This window comes from Ctenopharyngodon idella, chromosome 11 (genome assembly GCF_019924925.1).
Source record: "Ctenopharyngodon idella isolate HZGC_01 chromosome 11, HZGC01, whole genome shotgun sequence".
NCBI lineage: Eukaryota > Metazoa > Chordata > Actinopteri > Cypriniformes > Xenocyprididae > Ctenopharyngodon > Ctenopharyngodon idella.
The window spans coordinates 19305817-19324933 of record NC_067230.1 but is presented as its reverse complement, the minus strand read 5'-3'; the positions used below and the strand labels follow the sequence as shown (position 1 = coordinate 19324933).

The following is a 19117-nucleotide window of genomic DNA, read 5'->3' as shown; positions in this document are numbered from 1 at the left end:
GTTAGAGTATATATTTAAATATATAATTGGAATAAATTTGTAAATATATAATTTTTTAATAATTTTTTTTAGCAATTCAATAATTTATTACAAGTTTAACAATAATAGTTTTATTTTTAACTGTTTTAATTTTTCTGCATTACATTTTAATGGTTTAATTAAATTTTGATAATCAAAAAGCATGTCTAATTAATTTTTTTAAATATATTTATTAGATTATATAAAATATTTGGTAGAGTATATATTTAATTATATAATCGGGTTAAATTTGTAAATATATAATTTTTAAATAATTAATAATTTATTAAAATTTTAACAATAATAGTTTTATTTTTTCCAGAAATTCTGTATTGTCTGTTTTAATTTTTCTGGATTCCATTTTAATGGTTTAATTACATTTTGATAATTAAATGTTAGCAATGTAATAATATATTATTACTGTGAATTTTTTCTCTTTTTTTTTTCCGAAATTCAGAATTGACTATTTAACACAAAATTATTATCAAAAATGCTGGTGTGAATGCATAAAACTTGAACAATTTAATTATTTTATTATGAAAATTGAATTTCTTTTATTTTTCGGCAAACAAAGTGCTGCACAAACAGTTTAAATAAAAAAAAAAAAAAAAAGATGAATAATTAAAAATACTGTTATAATAAATCTTATTATTATTATTATTATTATTATGACTTTGATAAGTACATTCTACCATGCAAAAGTAATATATTTCTGTCATAATTTCTTCAAGTTAAACCATACCATTTTATTTCTTCATTAAACCGATTTGAGTAATTGCACAGCCCTACTTTAGATTTATTTATCCGTAAATTCTATTTTTGTGACTGGTTCCCTTCAACGTTTCCCATTCTTCCATCTTTCAGGTGAAGAGGGAGCCCGGCGAAAACGGGACGAGTCTGACGGACGATGAGCTGGTGTCCATGTCGGTCCGTGAGCTCAACCAGCACCTGCGCGGCCTGTCCAAAGAAGAGATCCTGCAGCTGAAGCAGCGCCGGCGGACGCTGAAGAACCGTGGCTACGCCGCCAGCTGCCGCGTCAAGCGCGTCACTCAGAAGGAGGAGCTGGAGAGGCAGAAGGCGGAGCTGCAGCAGGAAGTGGAGAAGCTGGCTTCGGAGAACGCCAGTATGAAAGTGGAGCTGGACGCGCTGCGCTCCAAATATGAGGCTCTGCAGAGCTTCGCCAGAACTGTGGCCCGAGGGCCCGTGGCTCCCGTTTCTAACGCGGCCGCACCCGTGTCCCACCGCGGGCACTTGGCCTCCGTCATCGGGCCCCTCGTTCCCGGCAAGGTGGGAGCCACCAGTGTTATCACGATAGTTAAATCGAAAACCGACGCGAGGTCTTAGTACCGCACGCAGAAGAAGGGTTGGTCAGTGCATGAGGGTTTAGGTGCGGGACGCTCGTCGCTCTCTTCTCGATTTCACAGCGCTTTTGGGGAAGAAAACAGACTGATGACAAAACCCTTCAGTTTTTGCTGCAATGCTCTCTAATGTGGCTTTTTCTGGGTTACAAAAGAAGGAAAGCACATCTAGGGCGGTTTATTCACTTGGGCTTCCAAAACGATCTCCAAATTACGTAACTAAAATCTAAAAACATGCAGCCAAATTTTCCTGGTGGATGTGTTTAATATTGCTGTGAGATTTGTAATTTTGTACAAATATTGGCGACTTCGTATTGTGTTTTTCACATGGGGTCCAAGTGTTTTATTGATATGTGATCATTCAGTGTTTGTGTTATTGGAAATGTTGTACTTTTTATACAGCGTTGTGTTTTTTGTTCTCTTTGGATATGCTGTTTCGCCATTTTTCCGTCCTTTTGTTTACGGACTGCAGGCACAAAACACTTTAAACCGTTCAGACTTCCAAACTCTTCCACCGTCTGTATGTTTTGCCGTGGAACTGAAGGAGAGAGAATCAGCCAATGAGAAACTCCCTTTACCTGAGCCTAATTTATGCACTGACCAATCACTGACGGGCAGGAGGAGTGGAGGCGGAGTCAAATCAGCTGATGTTGTTCATATGGTAGCTATCAGAATAATCTGCCACCAGTTTATGTGCTCCAGTCGTCTGTTTCAAGACAGGAGATCATCTTTATCGGCAAGGCAATAACATGTTTATGTTGTGCAATGTTAAATTTTGAAGTTTTGTTTGCTTTGTGTAACCTTCTCTTGTCATTTGGTTATGGTGGATTGCTTATATTTCATGTTGTGTAACCTTCGGAGTGAAGGTTATAATGTCTTTCGTTGTCTGTAGATCCAGAGAAGTGTTTTTTTTGTTTGTTTGTTTTTTTCCACTAAAAACGAAAATGAAATATGGCGAACAAAAAAACAAGTTTCTGTTTTTGAAAGACTGACTGAAAGACATAAACTGGTGAAATCTCACAAGCTTTACCATAACTTTGTTGCTGTGACATTGCGTAACGTATTCTAAAAATCTTTGTCTATATGGTGGAGTCTTGAATTTTATAAAAAAAAAAAGAACAGAGTATCTTGCATTATTTATAAAACATTTAAAAAAAGAATTATAAAGTTGTTTGATAGCTCTCTTTTTTGCAATTGTACCAAAAGTGGCTTAACTATTGAAGTCAATAGCTTTTTCTAGTGACTAGGCGCGTAAAACTGTGGACTAGCGCGTGTGGTGTGATTTGTACTGGTGAGGTGGCGGTGTTGTTTACGATGTGGATGTGATGCTCTTATCTTCTGATTTCAGCCCAACGCAGGCGATGAGCGCCGGTTACCCAGAATCCCTGCGATTGTTTGTGTGCGACTGAAAGTTTGTGTGTTCCATGTTTAAGTGGACAGGACACAAACGAAGGAGGGGAAGCGGCCGTATCGCCTGCGTTTGAGTCCTTTTTATGTGATGTGTGATTTTTATATATTTTTGGTGTAATACGTTTCTATGGTATATTTGTTGTTGTTTTCTTCTTCTTCTTTTTTTTCCTGTTGTTTTCTTTAAATGCCAGGGAAGTGACTCCTTTAAATGCACTGATTAAAACGAGCGATATGACATACAGCTGCTCTTCATGCTGCAAAGCTGCTCAAAATATTCCTTTTTTCTACATAAAACAAAGAAAGAGCTGTCCCTATCCCTATTATTTCTCTTTTTTTGGCCAAAAAGTTTCTTCATTAGGAAAATATGTAAAACTCAGAACTGTTGTAATGCTGCATTCATGTCTCAATCGTAATTATTAGATATGCACCGATACTAAATTTCTCAGCCGATACCGGTTATTTAGAATGATATCTGCCGATACCGATATAGTTTGATAGTCTCTCCCAACTAAAGCTGTAAATATACAGGGAACCCTCTTATTTGGTACAACTGAGCCCAAACTATTGTATTCAACTGCTATTTATTTTCAGATATAATAATTACACTCAAATAAAAACTGAAATGTTTGTATACAACAAGGTAGTTTTCATAAACACTTGTCTTCATGGCATATTTATTCAAACATACATATATAATAAACAGTAAATAAGCTCCTCTCTAGTGTTTTTATAGCTAACGAACTTTGAACATCGGATAACTTTCCTGAGGTAAATGCAAAGTTAAGTGACATTGCTGATTTATTGATGTCTTTCTGCGATTTAAACACTGATTGGTCAATTACATGAGATATGATTAATTTCAGTAAGTTGTAATGTATCTTTAAACATACATTCTGATGTTCATTCATGTTTTTTGAAAAGTGGAAAAAAAAGACTCGCGCTCTGTGCTACAGCGATCTGTCACGTCACATTTAAGTGCGCCAAAATGCCTTTTTGGTTTGGATTTCGTGGTAAAATGGACAGAATTTAAAAGCTGAGTCTTTGTTTCTTATCAGAAGTAACAAGCACAAAGATATTTGCGATTATTGGATGGGAGGCGCTACAAATAATGTTTGGTGTAGGGGAAAACTTGAATTGAATTATGGGTGATTCATTGGGTCAAAAAGAGCCTGCTTTAACACTGCTATTTTTTAAGTGTTAATGCGTTATTGTCATGTTAACTTTGACAGCCCTAAATTCAACACAAGATTTTCTTCATACACAGTATGAGTTGCAGTTGGACATGTTTTTCCGCCAACTTTTGATTGACAGAATTTAATCGGCCCTGATTATTGGCTGTTTTTAAACAATCGACCAATGGTCATTAAAAGATTGTGATTTCGATTCAAACACCTACATGATCTTATTCCAAAATGACAACAATTCGGCGATGTCTATTAAACCTTCGAGTATGATCACAGCGAACATTCAGATCTGTGTTCTGTTCCAGAGAGAGCAGTTGTCATGTTTAGGTATGAAACAGCTTCACAAACAGTCGTTTCAACCACACAGTATCATTATTTCGGTCTTACAATAATTCATATTATCACAGAAGTACTGGGATAAAAGTTTACAGTTCAAATATAAACACTGATGTCTACGGTAGCGATCAAAATAGAGTAAATCACCTTTAAAAGTAACTTGATGCTTCAAGTAAAGATTGTATCATTTACATCGTTAAACCAGTATGTGTCTTTTATTCAAGAGATTCCTTGAAAAGCGCTAATTTATCCAGTAATGAAACAAGTGAAGTCTTTATGAGTGAGTCATTGAATCATTCATTCAAGAGATTTGTTCAAAAACGCTGATTCATCCAGTAATGAAACAAGTGAAGTCTTTATGAGTCATTGAATCATTCAAATGCTGATTCATCCAGCAATGAAACAAGTGAAGTCTTTGAGTGAGTCATTGAATCATTCATTCAAACAGATTAAAAAAAAAAAACTATAAATTAAAATTCATTATTTTTTAAATAGGCTGCAGCAATTAACATTTTGTCAGAACCTCTAGTATATTACATGTTATTTTGCTTAGTTCAGAATCGTTTTCAGAATCAAAATTGTGATTCTCAATTTATCCAGAATTGTGCAGCTCCAACTTTTGTAACAGTGTTTGTACTTCTCGGAATCGGCAGTAATTGCGATATGATGTGAATGCAGCATTAACACTCTACAGCACAAGAGTCTAATATTGTGACAGTCTCAACAGGCCACATCTGCTTCAAAAGATCTGAACTTCTCATTGATGATGTAATAGTGATTTCACCCACTCCGGTCCCGCCGCACTGATCTGGCATTTTAAGAACCAATTCATTGTGGGTATAATTGTACGACAGGGTTTTTTTTTCTTTTTTTATTGATGTAAATCAACAGAAATAACTTCCTCTGACTGGCTAATCTGTGAAATCGTTTCGTAACAAAGTCTTTGCTCCATCTCGGCATTGCTTTCGTAACCAATGGTAGCGGTTTTGTGGCGTGTCCGGCATTGTATAGGCGGTTTTGAAGACAAAAAAATAATAATACTTCTAGTTTACTCGCAAACAATGATGATGGCGATGTGATTTTCGTTGAAGTGTTCGTGTGTCAGGTAGCACTACTGCCCAATAATGACGCTCCTGATGATGTTCTCCGATCTCTCTTCCAGGAGGAGTGGCTTGTTGTCGTTATGGTCGTCGTGGTGACTTGTGATCCTATATGCAAATCAGCTGGCGGTAGGGAGGGGTCACGACCTCTCGGTAGGAATATAGTTTTCTGTCCTTGAAGTTGTCGTAAAAGTGCAGCATTTCTGCAAAAAAAAGAAAGCGATTGCCGTCTAGATTTACCCAACAAGGGCTTTGCAACTGAGCATTTTACGTCTATAATTTCATTTGAATGGGTCTTTTTTTTTTTTCCCTGTTAGAAACAGTGCCGTGTCCCAGGAGGCCGTTCGCTTCTTAACAGCGAAGTAAGACAATCCTGGTTGCAGCCAAAACACTCGCACGGTGGAACCTCTCTAAAATCATTCCGATCTGCTTGTAGTTCTAAAGGCCCGTTCACACCAAGAACGATATCTATAAAGATTTAGTTCTAAAAATCGTTATAAATATAAAAGAATAGCACTTGTCCACAGCTATAACGATAACGATATAGAGAAACGATATTGTTGGGATCATTTTCATAATGATAAAACACTAACAGCCAATCCGAATCCATTCTAATTTAGGGCTCGCGCATTTAAAATGGCCGACGCCGAGGTCTAGAAAAACCCACCACTGTTTGACAAGTCAACCCCCCTTTTCAAGGATATTTTAAAGAACATGTATATATGGAAAACAATCGGTCATACTCTGGGAATTAACGATGAGATCATTATGCCAGGCTAGCAAACAGTGTAAAATAAAATTACCTCAAGTATCCAGCGCTAGTTTCGCTAGCATTGTCTAACGTCTGTTGAAGTTGAGGTGAAAAAGACTAGGCGTTGTTTCTATTCCTTTATTGGCTTCGTCAGCTAAATTCACTATTAGATTAGATCGATTTCACACTCGAAACATAGCATGCTGAGGACTTCTGCTGGTTAAAGTCGTGTAAATGCAACAAGAACAGCAAAAACATGTTGTACACACTTTGAAACCGCAGCGCGTGAGCTTACAATAAACAGACCGTTATCATTCGTTGGCGTGGACGCAAGTATAATTATCTTTATAGTTATCGTTCTGGGTGTGAACGGGCCTTTAACCAATGCAATCGGAGGTCAGAGACGCTCCCAAGCGTCCGGTCTGTTGCTGGGCAAAGCCTGAACTACCTTTGAATTGCAGGCTTTGTCCTACTTCTCCCGCAAACTCTTAGACTTCCACATTATCTTGACTTTTATTCGTTCTTGTCATGCCCCGATGTGTTTCTGCTCTTCCCAACAGACGTTTTTTTCTCTCTTTCCTGTGCCTCGTGGGACACGCATTAAGATGTTTCATTTCAGGTTGAAGAAAAACGAGTCTTCAAAGAGTTCATTTCTCCCGTTTGCTGTTAGGGTTTAACGGAGGCTTGACGTCAGGTTTGGCGCGCTTTCGCTGTTTGAAAAGGTGTCAATCATTAACTCTTTATCGTGCTGCTAAACGGATCTTTTTTCTTTTTTTTTTTTTTGTGACTTTTCCTCTAGATTTGTGACTGTCAGATCGATAAAAACGAGGAAAGAGCCCTGTATCTCTTAGCACTATTGTTGGCGTTGGTCGCAGCCTGAAACATACGTTCTCTAAAGGTGAAATAACATTATTTTAGACGCTTCATAATATTGGATTTCCCCCCTTTTTCCAACTTTTTTTTCCCCCCTCAGCGACTCGACAAGCTGTTCAGACAGTTTGTCTCTGGTCCGACGTGTAAACGGTCAGAAATGTCAAGCTATAAATTGCTGTGAGTTTAATACGATGGATTTTTTTTTTGTCTAAAAAAATTGTTTTTCTGTATGGGGTGTATTAAATTAAGATATCATAGTTCTTTGTATGGGAAATATAGATACCGTGAAAGTCCATTTAATTGTAAGTATTTATCAACTAAGTTATTGTACTTTTGCAATTTGTAGATAAGTAATATAATGTATTGGTATATAATGATGAAATTAACTGTATCAGTCAGTCTGGGGCGTCCTTTAATTTATTGATGTATATACTGTATGTTTGTTGATATACAGCTTACTTTATTTTGTATATGACTAATAAATACATTTTGAAAAACAGACCTGGTTTGTGAGGATTTTTTTTTTTTTTCCTGATAAGTGTGTCTGACCTAATTTAACATGCATAAGAAATATTCCTGAATTAAAACCTTTTTTTAGGTGTGCCATGAATAGCATTGCCACATTTTATTTTATTTTTTTTTTTCCATGGACCCTGAAAAGAGAGGCTGAGAGCGAGGGAGAGAAAGAAAGGTAGCAGATGACCTAGTTTGAAGCAGCTCTCGGCGGGCGTATTTTTGGCCTGACATTAGTAAAACATGACAGAGTCATGAGGGACGTCTAGGTGCTGCGACATGCAGACAGATCTGTGTTTACTGCTGCCTCGCAGACCAACGCGTTACCAGTGTTTCTGACCATCACTGATGTCATTTCCTCTCTGGAGTCCCTCACTTGAGTCTCATCTTCATCACTGTCTTTTACTCTGCTAATAAATGACCGCTAGCGTTGAATCACAGTAAATGGAAATAAACTGAAGATTTATGGACATGACTCTTTCCACAAAAAAAAAACATCGCTGTTATGATGTAACGTCTCATTTGATATGTAGTAAGTAGTACTATGATTTCCGTGCTGCAGAAAACGTGGATGGAATCACGGAATCCAGTAATAAAAACGGATTTTTTTTATCGGCATAAAAGGTTTTCACGACAACCCGCCAAAATAAAAGTTCGGTTTAACTTTAGGAAATAGTGACAGAAATATATTGCTGTTGTACAGTAGAATTTAGCTACATTTCAATGTAATAATAATACTAACACTAATAATAATACTAAAAAATATATCATTAATACTTTATTTTTTTAAGGAATAATCACAATTTTTCTTCCATGTTTTAGTTTTAAGAGTAAAGCAAACAATAAAATGGAATACAGACAACTTGAAAAAGAAAACAGAATTTGGTAAATATAAAACGAAATTTGAGAAAAAATAAAACATAGGCTATTTCATAGGGCGCTAAAAATGTATTTTCTGTTAAACTTTTAATAAATTGTTGTTAAATTGTATAAGTTTCAAGATTTCAATTAATTAGACATGTTTTTGATTACTAAAATGTAATTTAACCATTAAAATGAAAAATTTAAATGGAAAAAAACAGAATTTGGGGGAAAAAAAATAAAACTGAATTTGCGGAAAAATAAAATGAATTTCATAGAGCCCTATGTGTGCATTTTTTTTTTTTTTAAATATATATAAGGCAATTTTATATTTTTGATTTCCAGGCCATGATAATTAATAACCCAACAAACAGGGAAAGTTATGGCAAGGTTTCTGAAAGTTATGAGCAAACGTTGTATCAGTTACATTAATACAACGTTCAAAGTTATCTGGCTTTTATTAATGTTTGCACAAAAACATTATTAATACATCGTTCATGGAATGTTTTTACCTGCAACGCTCAGTTGGATGTTTGCCGTTTTTTAAATGTTGCTACTCGTTTCAGAATGTTCAGAGAACATTCAGAAGTAACATTCCCATAATGTTTGCAAAATGTTAAAATGGAATGTTCCCTTAACATTTGCATAAAGTGTTTAATAACTGGATGTTTTAAACGTTCAGAGAAAAAATTAATTAATTAAAAAAAATTAATTAATTTTTTTTTAATTAAAAAAAATAATTAAAAAATAACTTAATTAAAAAATAACTTAATGGGAAAGTTAACAAAACGTTCTTAGAACTTTTTTTTTATATATAGCTGGGAATATCTTAAAAAGTCATTGAAACATAGAAGTGTCTATAGTCAACATATACTTATCTTTTCTGTGAATTATTTTATGTGCAGTAATATATTTTTTAAAATTCTTATAAAGGTGTAGGATGAATGTTTTTATTTACAACACTTTTTCATTTTTTTTTTTTTTTTTCACTTTTTTTTTTCAGATTTTTGACTGCTTTTAGATAAAGCATTATAGCATATGAATCTTGACTGGTGATGAGTCAGTTGTGATTTATTTATTCTGTGAAGGATTTTGCATCATGTTTTTGAGATATGAAATTTTAAAAAAAAATGTGAAAAATATGCTGAAATGTGAGATTTTCGATTTTCTAAGAATCAATTTACTGTTTTGCTCTTTTATATTTGAGACACGCTGATTTAAACAGACTCTTATATCCTTTAATGACCCTTGATTATAAAACACCGTCATTGTGATCTTTTGTTCTGCTGAAAGATCCTGTAATAATGGCGAAATCCGTTCATCCCTGTCTCTGGGGGGCAGTAGAGCCTCTTTCCCGCTAATATCAGCGCTTGAATAGCGCGCTTCGCGCGTGCGTTGGGACCGGTCGGGACGTCTGGTAAAACGTGGGCTGGATAACATTCTGCAGAGTGGGGTTAAAATGAATTTGTTTTACTAACAAACTGCTCCGAAATCTGTAATAGAATAATAGCTTAGTAATAAATGTTACCTGTAAATTATACGTTGAAATGTTGTTTAGATTTAAACAGACGCTGCATTTGTCAGTCCGGATCCAAACGATGAGAAACTCCAGTCCGTTTTTAACGGTCGTTATTGTGAGCGGAAGCAGTCGAGTGTAAACAGACATGCTGATAAAGATTTAACTTCACACACCAGGTAAAACGCTTAGAAATATGATTTATCTTTACTGCTTATGCTTTACACGGTTATAAACTTTAATAAAGCAGTTTGGTCATTTATATAATGTGTTTTAGAAGATTTTAACATCAAATATTAGCAGAGATGAGTCTGTTTATCGTGTCATGACAGCTTTAGTTAGTCAGTGTCGTGTGTTTTGCATCAGCTGTGTTTCAGTGTCATGGAGAGTTATGAAGATTTTATTCAGAGACTTTATAACAGTCATTATAATGATGATGATGATGATGATGATGACCACTCGCAGAGACCATCATCACTTATCGTGTTTCATGGAGCTCGTGTCCTTCCTCCTCTGGTATGAGTATCTTCATCATATTCAGATCTTCTCATTATACATGCACATATGCTAATGTGTGTTTGTTTGTTAGCTGAATGAGCAGCAGAGAGACGAGATGAGACGACTGCGAGAAACAGCCATGAGTCTGATGATGATGAAGAGGAGGAGAAGAGAGGAAGAGTCTCACTTCAGCGTGAGTTTTCTGAGACACTTCATTTGACCTGATACTGATTATTATGTTTATTTAATAGTTAATAAATATGTAATGGTTTATGCATGCTGCTTTTTATTAAAGCTTCAATCTAGAAATCATACATCAAAACAGCTGACATCAAAATTTACTTTCTTAAAGGTGCAGTAAGTGATTTTTGAGAAACGCTGTTGATATTTCAAATCACCAAAAGTGGGACTAAAAATATAGGGGTGTGATCATTTTGGGTAGGGGATCTTTATAGCTCCGCCCCCAAATTCACAAACATGCTATGCAACATCGGGCCCTACTCCCTAATGAGTGGACACGCCCCTTAATGCTGATTGGCTACAAGTGTGTTTTGGTGCTCGGTCTGATCCACTTTCATCAGCATTTCTCAGAAATTGCTTACTGCACCTTTAATTCATGTTCCTAATAAAAATGGATTGTGTCTTCCTCACATTGTTTCTGTATGTCAGTTTACCGATGATGCTGAACGACACACATACAAGAGTGATGACGTCATCTCATCCGCTCCGCTCACGTCAACTGCTCTCGATGGCCAATCAGCCAATCAGCTGAGAGCTTCTCCAGAGGACGAATCGCAGATCACGGTTCTGTTTGAGGGCATTGGATACAAAACTCACAGACCGAATGACGCACCTGACGATCATTCTCACAGCCGGATGATGATGATGTCATCGGGGTACGTGACCAATGACAACACAGAGATCACCTGTCACTCCAGCTGGATTGAAGGAGACGGAGGACTGGCTAAGGCCGTCCCCTTAGATACGACACAACCGACCACTACAGGAAGTGACATAATCAGTCACGCTCCAGTAGATGGAGCATTCTTAGAGGAGGAGGAGGATATCGTGTTGCCTTCAGAAAATGTTTCAGAACTGGTAAACCCTCCGTCTGACCCGGATGAGGGTCCGTATCGAATGAGCCTTCAAAACCTGCTAAAGAAATCCCAAGAGTACCGGCGGCGTCAGCGTCAGCTGCGCAGTCAAGCCAAAGCCGCAGCCGAGCACAGCCTGTCCGATAAGGAGAACGAGGAACTCCTTCCCAAACAGACTTGTAAGACAGAGCTGAGGAAAGCCAGAGAGAAGAGGAAGGACAATCAAAGCCTTCATGATGAAGATAACGCTCACATTGACACTCTTCCTCAAGCCACGTCCACAGCACTTCCTGTTACGGCCAGATCTCTGTACGTCTCCAAACAGAAGCCGGTCAGCGTCTCCAGATCTTCCTCTGCAGCGGGTAAGAGATTCACCAACATCCCCACGCCCAAGTTCTGCTTAAGTCCCGTGCGCTGCACCAAGAAGGCCAGCAGAATTCCCGGTCCGGTTCGGAAAGCTCTGAGCGAGTCTGAGCCGAGTGTTCCGGCTGATGCCAACATCCTCAGCTCGTCGAATAACGGAGGGATGATGTCAGCGCAAACAGAGCAGATCGCTCAGCTAGAGCTAAATCTGTCCAGCCTTAAAGCGCTGATCTCAGACCTGGAGTCGACGCTCACGCTTTCACAGACAGACCAAACAGGAAGTCCAAACGATAACAGCACTAAACAACCCTCCACGGTCACTTTCAATCAAATGGTCCAGCAAGAGGATTGTGGGATTAGTCAAGAGAACTCAAACTCGATCCAAACCATATCAGTCGTTCCAATCCAAACCAAAACCAGTCGCTCAATCGTAGGCGTCCTCACCGAAACCGCTAATCATTCTGAGCGAACAAACGCAGATGAAGCAGAAAGCTCTCTGATTGGCTCGTCTTACGATGTCGACGCCCCCTCCAGCCTGTGGACGCAGCTGACCCCTGAGACGGGAGGTCATGAGGGTGTGTCTCGTGTCAAACGGAGGCTCCTGATGAACGAGGGCGAAGCGTTGACTCCCGGGCGAGAGCGGTCCAGCACGCCTAGAGGTACGGTTGTGTGATAGATATAATTTATGAAAATATTATAATTGCTATTTTAACCCTCTAGTGCTCTTTATTTAGGGGTCACACTCATACTCCTCCCAGTAAAAAAAAGGGAATTTTTTTCCTTTTCTGTCAAACCAATGTTATATATTTTTGTTTAATATTTTTTATTTAATATTTTGCATTTTGAGGGAATTTTATGGTAAATAATAAATATGATCCATTTATTTCCACAATTTTTGCAATATAATCAATGCTGTCAAAATTAGCGTTAACGCATGCGATTAATTTTTCCAGTTTAACATGTTAAAACGCAATTAACAAAGCAACCTTTTTTTTTCCGTCATAATTTGGCTAGTGTTACATTATATGATCACGCTGTTTTTCACGCAAATGCTTTAAACCATTCAAGCGCCGCAAGACAACGCTGTCTGTGTGAATGTTGTGTCATGTGACACACAGAAAGACGCGTGCCAGCATCGAGTTCTCTTTCGCGCTTTTGAACAAACAATAACACAGAATTATGTCAAAATGCCCGTTTTGTTGAGGATCCTCATAAGAGCGGTCTTAGATGAGTTAAATAATATCTTAACTTGTGAGAAAATGAGATGCGCGTCAGATACGCTTCATGTTTGGCAGCGGCAGCTTTTAAAGGGACAGTAGCCTAATAAACCAAATGATGTGATGACTGTCATTAAAGGGTTAGTTCACCCAAAAATGAAAATAACGTCATTTATTACTCACCCTCATGTCGTTCCACACCTGTAAGACCTTCGTTAATCTTCGAAACACAAATTAAGATATTTTTGATGAAATCTGATGGCTCAGTGAGGCCTGCATAGCCAGCAATGACATTTCCTCTCTCAAGATCCATTAATGTACTAAAAACATATTTAAATCAGTTCATGTGAGTTCAGTGGTTCAATATTAATATTACAAAGTGACGAGAACAAAATAACGACTTATTTAGTGATGGCCGATTTCAAAACACTGCTTCATGAAGCTTCGGAGCGTTATGAATCAGTGGTTCGGAGCGCCAAAGTCACGTGATTTCAGCAGTTTGGTGGTTTGACACGCAATCCGAATCATGATTCGACACGCTGATTCATAACGCTCCGAAGCTTCATGAAGCAGTGTTTTGAAATCGGCCATCACTAAATAAGTTATTTTGTTTTTTTTGGCGCACCAAAAATATTCTCGTCGCTTTATAATATTAATATTGAACCACTGTACTCACATGAACTGATTTAAATATGTTTTTAGTACATTAATGGATCTTGAGAGAGGAAATGTCATTGCTGGCTATGCAGGCCTCACTGAGCCATCGGATTTCAACAAAAATATCTTAATTTGTGTTCTGAAGATGAACGAAGGTCTTACAGGTGTGGAACGACATGAGGGAGAGTAATAAATGACATTATTTTAATTTTTGGGTGAACTAACCCTTTAAAAATTGTAGCTTTAATAAGGATTAATCTATATTTCATTTATAATTTATGCAGTGAAGTCTGCATAAAGTGTTTGATAACTTTATTCAATTTCTGTATATTTCCTACCTGTTAGACAGGTAAATATGACAATTATTATAATAGGTTTTTGTAAAGATTGTTTTAAGTTCACTTAAATTAAAAGTTTTTTTTAAATGTTGAAATTTATAGCTTTCAGTTATACTGTAATGTTGAATGTCTATAATTAATATATAGGCTAGTAAAATGCAGTTAGAATGAGCCTGAAATTCTATATATTGTGGAAGAAAATATATTGAAATGATTTATTTCTAGATGATATATTATATATGATGCTATACAATATTTTAGATACTATATTGTACATTTTTGCTCTGTTTCGCCAACGAAAATAGCTCCAAACATATCTGCAACACAAGTGTTTTATTCCTGAATGAATCAATGTTTTGTTTTTTTAATGAATCAGTGATTCAATGATCCATTCATAAAGACGTCACATGCTTCCTTCTGCACATTGCGTTCCCAAAACATCATAAGCGCTGTGACTGAACTCTCAGCTGTTCTTTATGTGTTCAGTGATGTCATCAGTGCTGCAGTCGTCTGCGCAGACGCAGGAGGATCAGGTGACGGTTCTGATGGAGGACGAGCGCAGACGACAGAAGGAACTACTGCAGGTGAGCATCAGTCACATGAACGCATGCTGTGCCTTTAAGAGTCCTGATGTTCATGATGTCATGTGGATTTTAAAGAGAAAGTGCTCTTCGTCTGTCTCTGTCAGCTGATCACTGATATATATCACATCTCTAACTGATTCATTCACCAGCACACGCGTGTCAGACTCTATAATCAGACCTGAAACCTGCCCAGAGGATTGTGGGAACGTTTCGTTTAATTTCTAGCCGAAGCGTCACGTTTTTCTCCTTCAGGTCCTGTAGCTGCTCACGCCATTAATTACCGCCTCTAATTTATGCATCGAACAGGCTTTAATGTTTTTATATTAACGACCCGTCTGTGTGTTCACTGTGGGAACTGACACAGAAAATGAGGATAATTGTGTTTAATTCATGAGCCGCTGATCTTAAGTGCCTGAACACACCTAACCGTCTCTCTCTTCACCTCCATGTGCCCTCTTATGTCATCCTGTCTGTCCTGTTTTCATTCGTATTCTCTCGTTCTGTCATTCTAAAGTGTTTTATTGGCATGACAGGATTGTTTGTTTCCAAAACAATAAAAACAGAAGCTGAACTCAACTAGTTCTGCTCATCAGAGCTGTATTAATTTGATCAAAAATACTGTAAAAATTGTGAAATATTTAATAAGTAACTGTTTTCTATGTGAATATATTGTAAAATATAATTTATTCCTGAGATCAAAGCTGAATTTTCAGCATCATTACTCCAGTCTTCAGTGTCACATGATCCTTCAGAAATCATTCTAATATGATGATTTGCTGCTCGACAAACATTTCTGATTATGAAAACAGTTGTGCTGCTTCATATTTTTGTGAAAAATGTTTCTTGAGCAGCAAGTGATTTCTGAAGGATCATGTGACACTGAAGACTGGAGTAATGATGCTGAAAATTCAGCTTTGATCTCAGGAATAAATTACATTTTACAATATATTCACATAGAAAACAGTTATTTTAAACTGTAAAAATATTTCACAATTTTTACTGTATTTTTGATCAAATAAATGCGGCCTTGGTGAGCAGAAGAGACTTCATTCTAAAACATTAAACATTCAGTCTTTCCACCCAAAAATACAAGCTCATCTGGAAGTGAAATGCTTGTATTGTTTGTGATTGATCATCCTGTCTGTCTGTCTCTGGTTCGGTCTCTCTATCAGTCGTTGGCGGTGCGGTACCAGTTCCTGCGGAGCGTGTCCTTCCCGTGCTCACGTCTGGAGGACACGTCGACCTCGTTCCTCGGCTCATCTGTCTGCACACACGCTGGGCTTACAGACGCGCTCCACACCTCACGGGTTCGACACACACACACACACACACACACACATATATATATAGATATGAAGGCATTGAGTCTGATGAGTGCTCATCATCTGTCTGTCTCTCTCACAGCTGTGCTGTCTGTCTCTCACGGCGTCCTGTCGCCCTCTGCTGGCGGCGCTGGCGAGGGGTTTCCTGACCCGTCGACTCCTGCGCACAGAACGTGTGACACGGCTCATCAGGACCATCAAGGTGAGCTCCACCTCCTGCTGACGCCATACTGCCAGCACATTTTCAAACATTAGATGTTTTTATTAGCTTTTTTGGGTGACTAGATATTTTTTATTTTTTGGGGTTATATATATATATATATATATATATATATATATATATATATTTTTTTTTTTTTTTTTTTTTTTTTTTTTTTGTAACAATTGTTTTTGTGGAGGGCAGGTGATATTCTTTTTTTTGGGGGGGGGGAATCTCAGATCAGATCAGGTAATTAGATATTTTTATTTATTTATTGATTAGATATTTTTTCTATTCTGGGGATGATTAGATTTTTTTTTTTGTTTGGGGCGGAGGGGTGTGTGATCAGATATTCTTTTATTTTTTAGGTCAGGTAATAATATTTGTTATTTAATTATTTATATATTAAATAGATTTTTTTTTTTTTTGGGGGTAATATATATTTTTTATGATTTTTTTGGGGGGGGGGGGTAATTAGATTATTGGTGTAATATATTATTTTTATTATTTATTGACTTTTTTGGGAGGGTGATATTCTTATTTTTTGGGTCAGGTAATCAGATATATTTATTTGTATATTAATTAAGTATTATTTATCTTCTGGGGTGATTTTTTTTTTTTTTTTTTTTTTAAATTGGGGGGGGGGGGGGTTATGATCAGATATTGTTTTATTTTTTTTAGGTCAAGTAATACGATTTTTTATTTAATTATTTATATATTAAATAGATATTTTGTAAAAAACGTAATAAACAAACAAACAAATAGATTTTTTTGGGGGGGGTAATATTTTTTGATTTTTTTTTTTTTTTTGGGGTGGGTGGGTGATTATATTATTGGTGTGATATATTATTATTATTATTATTTCTTTGTGAATTTTTTTTTGGGGGGGGGTGATATTTTTTGGGTCAGGTAATCAGATATTTTTGTGTGTGTGTTTTGTCTCAGGACACACAGACGTTCCTGCTGACGTTCCAGCGGCAGACGGCCGTCGGCGGCCGACACGACCTCATGCTGCAGGAGCGCGTCGCGCTGCAGGTCAGACGTCTCTCTGAACACACGCTGCACGGGTTCATGACGGTCACATGACTCTCTCTCTCGATTTGCATCATCAGCTGCGAGCGGCGCGGTACGAGCTGCACGAGATCTTCTTCAGCACGAGCTCCTGCGACCGCATGCAGATGATCCGCTGCGACCGAGCGCTGAGCCGAGACCGGCGACTCAAACCACACGTGAGCAACAACTGAACTAATCATCCTTTACTGAAGGCTGATATAAGCAGACACATAAATAATGAACACATTACTAACAGGTAAAGTAAATATAATGAATATATAAGCTAATATAGCGCATATATTTAGTGAAATGCTTAGTGAAGTAGCATGCTGTGGACACTGAATGACTTGCCTGAGGTAAATGTAATGCTGCGTGAGAGATTATTCTCAAGCTGTTTTATTGCTGTTGAAACACTGGTTGAGAGATTACGTGTAAACATATCTATGCATAGATCATCGTTGTCTTCTGCGCTTTTTCTTGTTGTGGCGGTGCATTACCGCACGCCCCCTTCAGGATTGGAGTGTGAATTGCCTGGGGTTTAAAGCATCATTCATGAGTCTCTTCTGTGTGTTTCAGGATAATAAAGCGAAGGGATTCCTCTCAGCCGCCACCAGGAAAGCTTTAGAGCGCAAGAAGCTGGTCATGTGAGTGAACCTGCAGAAAACACACGTGTTGATTACATCTGCCGTAAAGCGTAGCGTGAATAAAGTTGAGCTGACATCAGGCTGATCTTAAAACCCTAACATTTGTGTTTTGTGTTTCCTGTGATCAGGCTACAGAGGAAGTCAGCTGACAGGAAGAAGTTTTCACCGTCTGATGTGGAGAAATGGAACCTTGTGCCAAAAATTTGTCGGGTTTCAAAGAAAATCACTGCGAGATGATCGCAGCGTGACACCAGCAGAAGACAAACTCTTTTATACTCGTGTTTTTATATTATTGTGTTCAAACATTTAGTGTAGGTTTATTTATGTTTCCTCTGAGAGTCTCTCGTCTCTCGGCTTCAGCTCTGCTGTCATTCCTTGCTGGTTTTCTATCTTTGCACACTTCAATAAATTATTAATAATAATTATTGTATTTTGTCATTTCCTCAAATAAAAAGATCTAAACAATTTATTTTTTAATGACTTATTTCAAATCATGCTTACAAGGAAATAGAATGGGCCTTCATCAGAACGAGGAGGTTCTGATAGTATTTTTATTATTTGGTTGATTTTTTGTTTATTTTTTATTTTTGTTAATTGGATATTTTATTTTTTCAGTTATTAGATAGTCTTTATACTTTTTATTTTTGGGGTGGGGTGATTAGAAGTTTTATATAATTACATTATTTTTATTTTTTTATAGGGGGTTAGATATTAAATTTTTTCTATTTGTTGATTTATTTTGATGATTTTTATTTTTTTGGGAAGGGGGTCGATTAGATATTTTATTTAATTTTTACATTTTCTTTAGGTGATTGGATTTTTGGGGGGTCATTAGATTTATTTTTATTCAGCTATTTCGCAATTATTTCAAACAAACAAAAACATCTAAAACAATTGATTTTTTTAAAAAAGATCCTTAAATAAACCGTAAAAATATTTCACCCTCACTTATTAAAGCAACTAAATTAATTTGCATTTATATATCTCATATATATATATATGAGAGAGACTTTTTGTGGGGATATTCCCAAAAAAGGAAAGGGAATCCCTAAAATGGGTGAAAAAATTCATAACTATATATTGTATAAATGCAAGAACAACATTTGGACTGACATCTTTATGGATTAGAAAACTTACTGTTAGAAAAATTAAGTCTTTTATAGAAATATAATACACTGGTTCTAGTATTTTTTATTTTATTTAAAAATCTAGAAGCCCGTATGTTGTG

At 36.9% G+C, this 19117-nt stretch overlaps 2 protein-coding genes across 5 annotated transcripts in view; both read left to right on the top strand.

Annotated features, from left to right (window-relative positions):
• The window catches only part of mafgb (v-maf avian musculoaponeurotic fibrosarcoma oncogene homolog Gb), a 31991-nt gene extending 24460 nt beyond the window's left edge, over positions 1–7531 (top strand). For 3 of the 4 annotated variants that reach the window (XM_051911681.1, XM_051911684.1, XM_051911683.1), the window contains 2 exons: positions 883–1305; positions 2725–7531. In XM_051911681.1, coding sequence (XP_051767641.1) covers positions 883–1305; positions 2725–2808 — 507 coding nt within the window. In that variant the 3' untranslated portion in view covers positions 2809–7531. Of the gene's footprint in view, positions 1–882 lie in introns of all 4 variants that reach the window. The other variant, XM_051911682.1, reaches the window with a different exon arrangement.
• Positions 7532–9816: 2285 nt separating this feature from the next.
• si:ch73-100l22.3 (centriolar coiled-coil protein of 110 kDa) lies at positions 9817–18358 on the top strand. The gene is made up of 11 exons (XM_051911662.1): positions 9817–10099; positions 10287–10436; positions 10510–10611; positions 11088–12534; positions 14574–14671; positions 15844–15978; positions 16076–16195; positions 17138–17227; positions 17305–17421; positions 17822–17889; positions 18018–18358. Exons 2-11 carry the CDS (start codon positions 10302–10304, stop codon positions 18124–18126), a joined length of 2421 nt encoding a protein of 806 aa, XP_051767622.1. The 5' UTR covers positions 9817–10099; positions 10287–10301; the 3' UTR covers positions 18127–18358.
• Positions 18359–19117: the final 759 nt, after the last annotated feature.

What these genes read in the sequence shown, in the direction of transcription:
- si:ch73-100l22.3 (XM_051911662.1), top strand. Translation starts at nt 10,302, where the DNA reads ATGGAGAGTTATGAAGATTTTATTCAGAGACTTTATAACAGTCATTAT. An exon ending in GGCTCATCAGGACCATCAAG is followed by an intron (nt 16,196 to 17,137) that starts GTGAGCTCCACC and finishes GTTTTGTCTCAG; the next exon opens with GACACACAGACGTTCCTGCT. An exon ending in AGGAGCGCGTCGCGCTGCAG is followed by an intron (nt 17,228 to 17,304) that starts GTCAGACGTCTC and finishes TTGCATCATCAG; the next exon opens with CTGCGAGCGGCGCGGTACGA.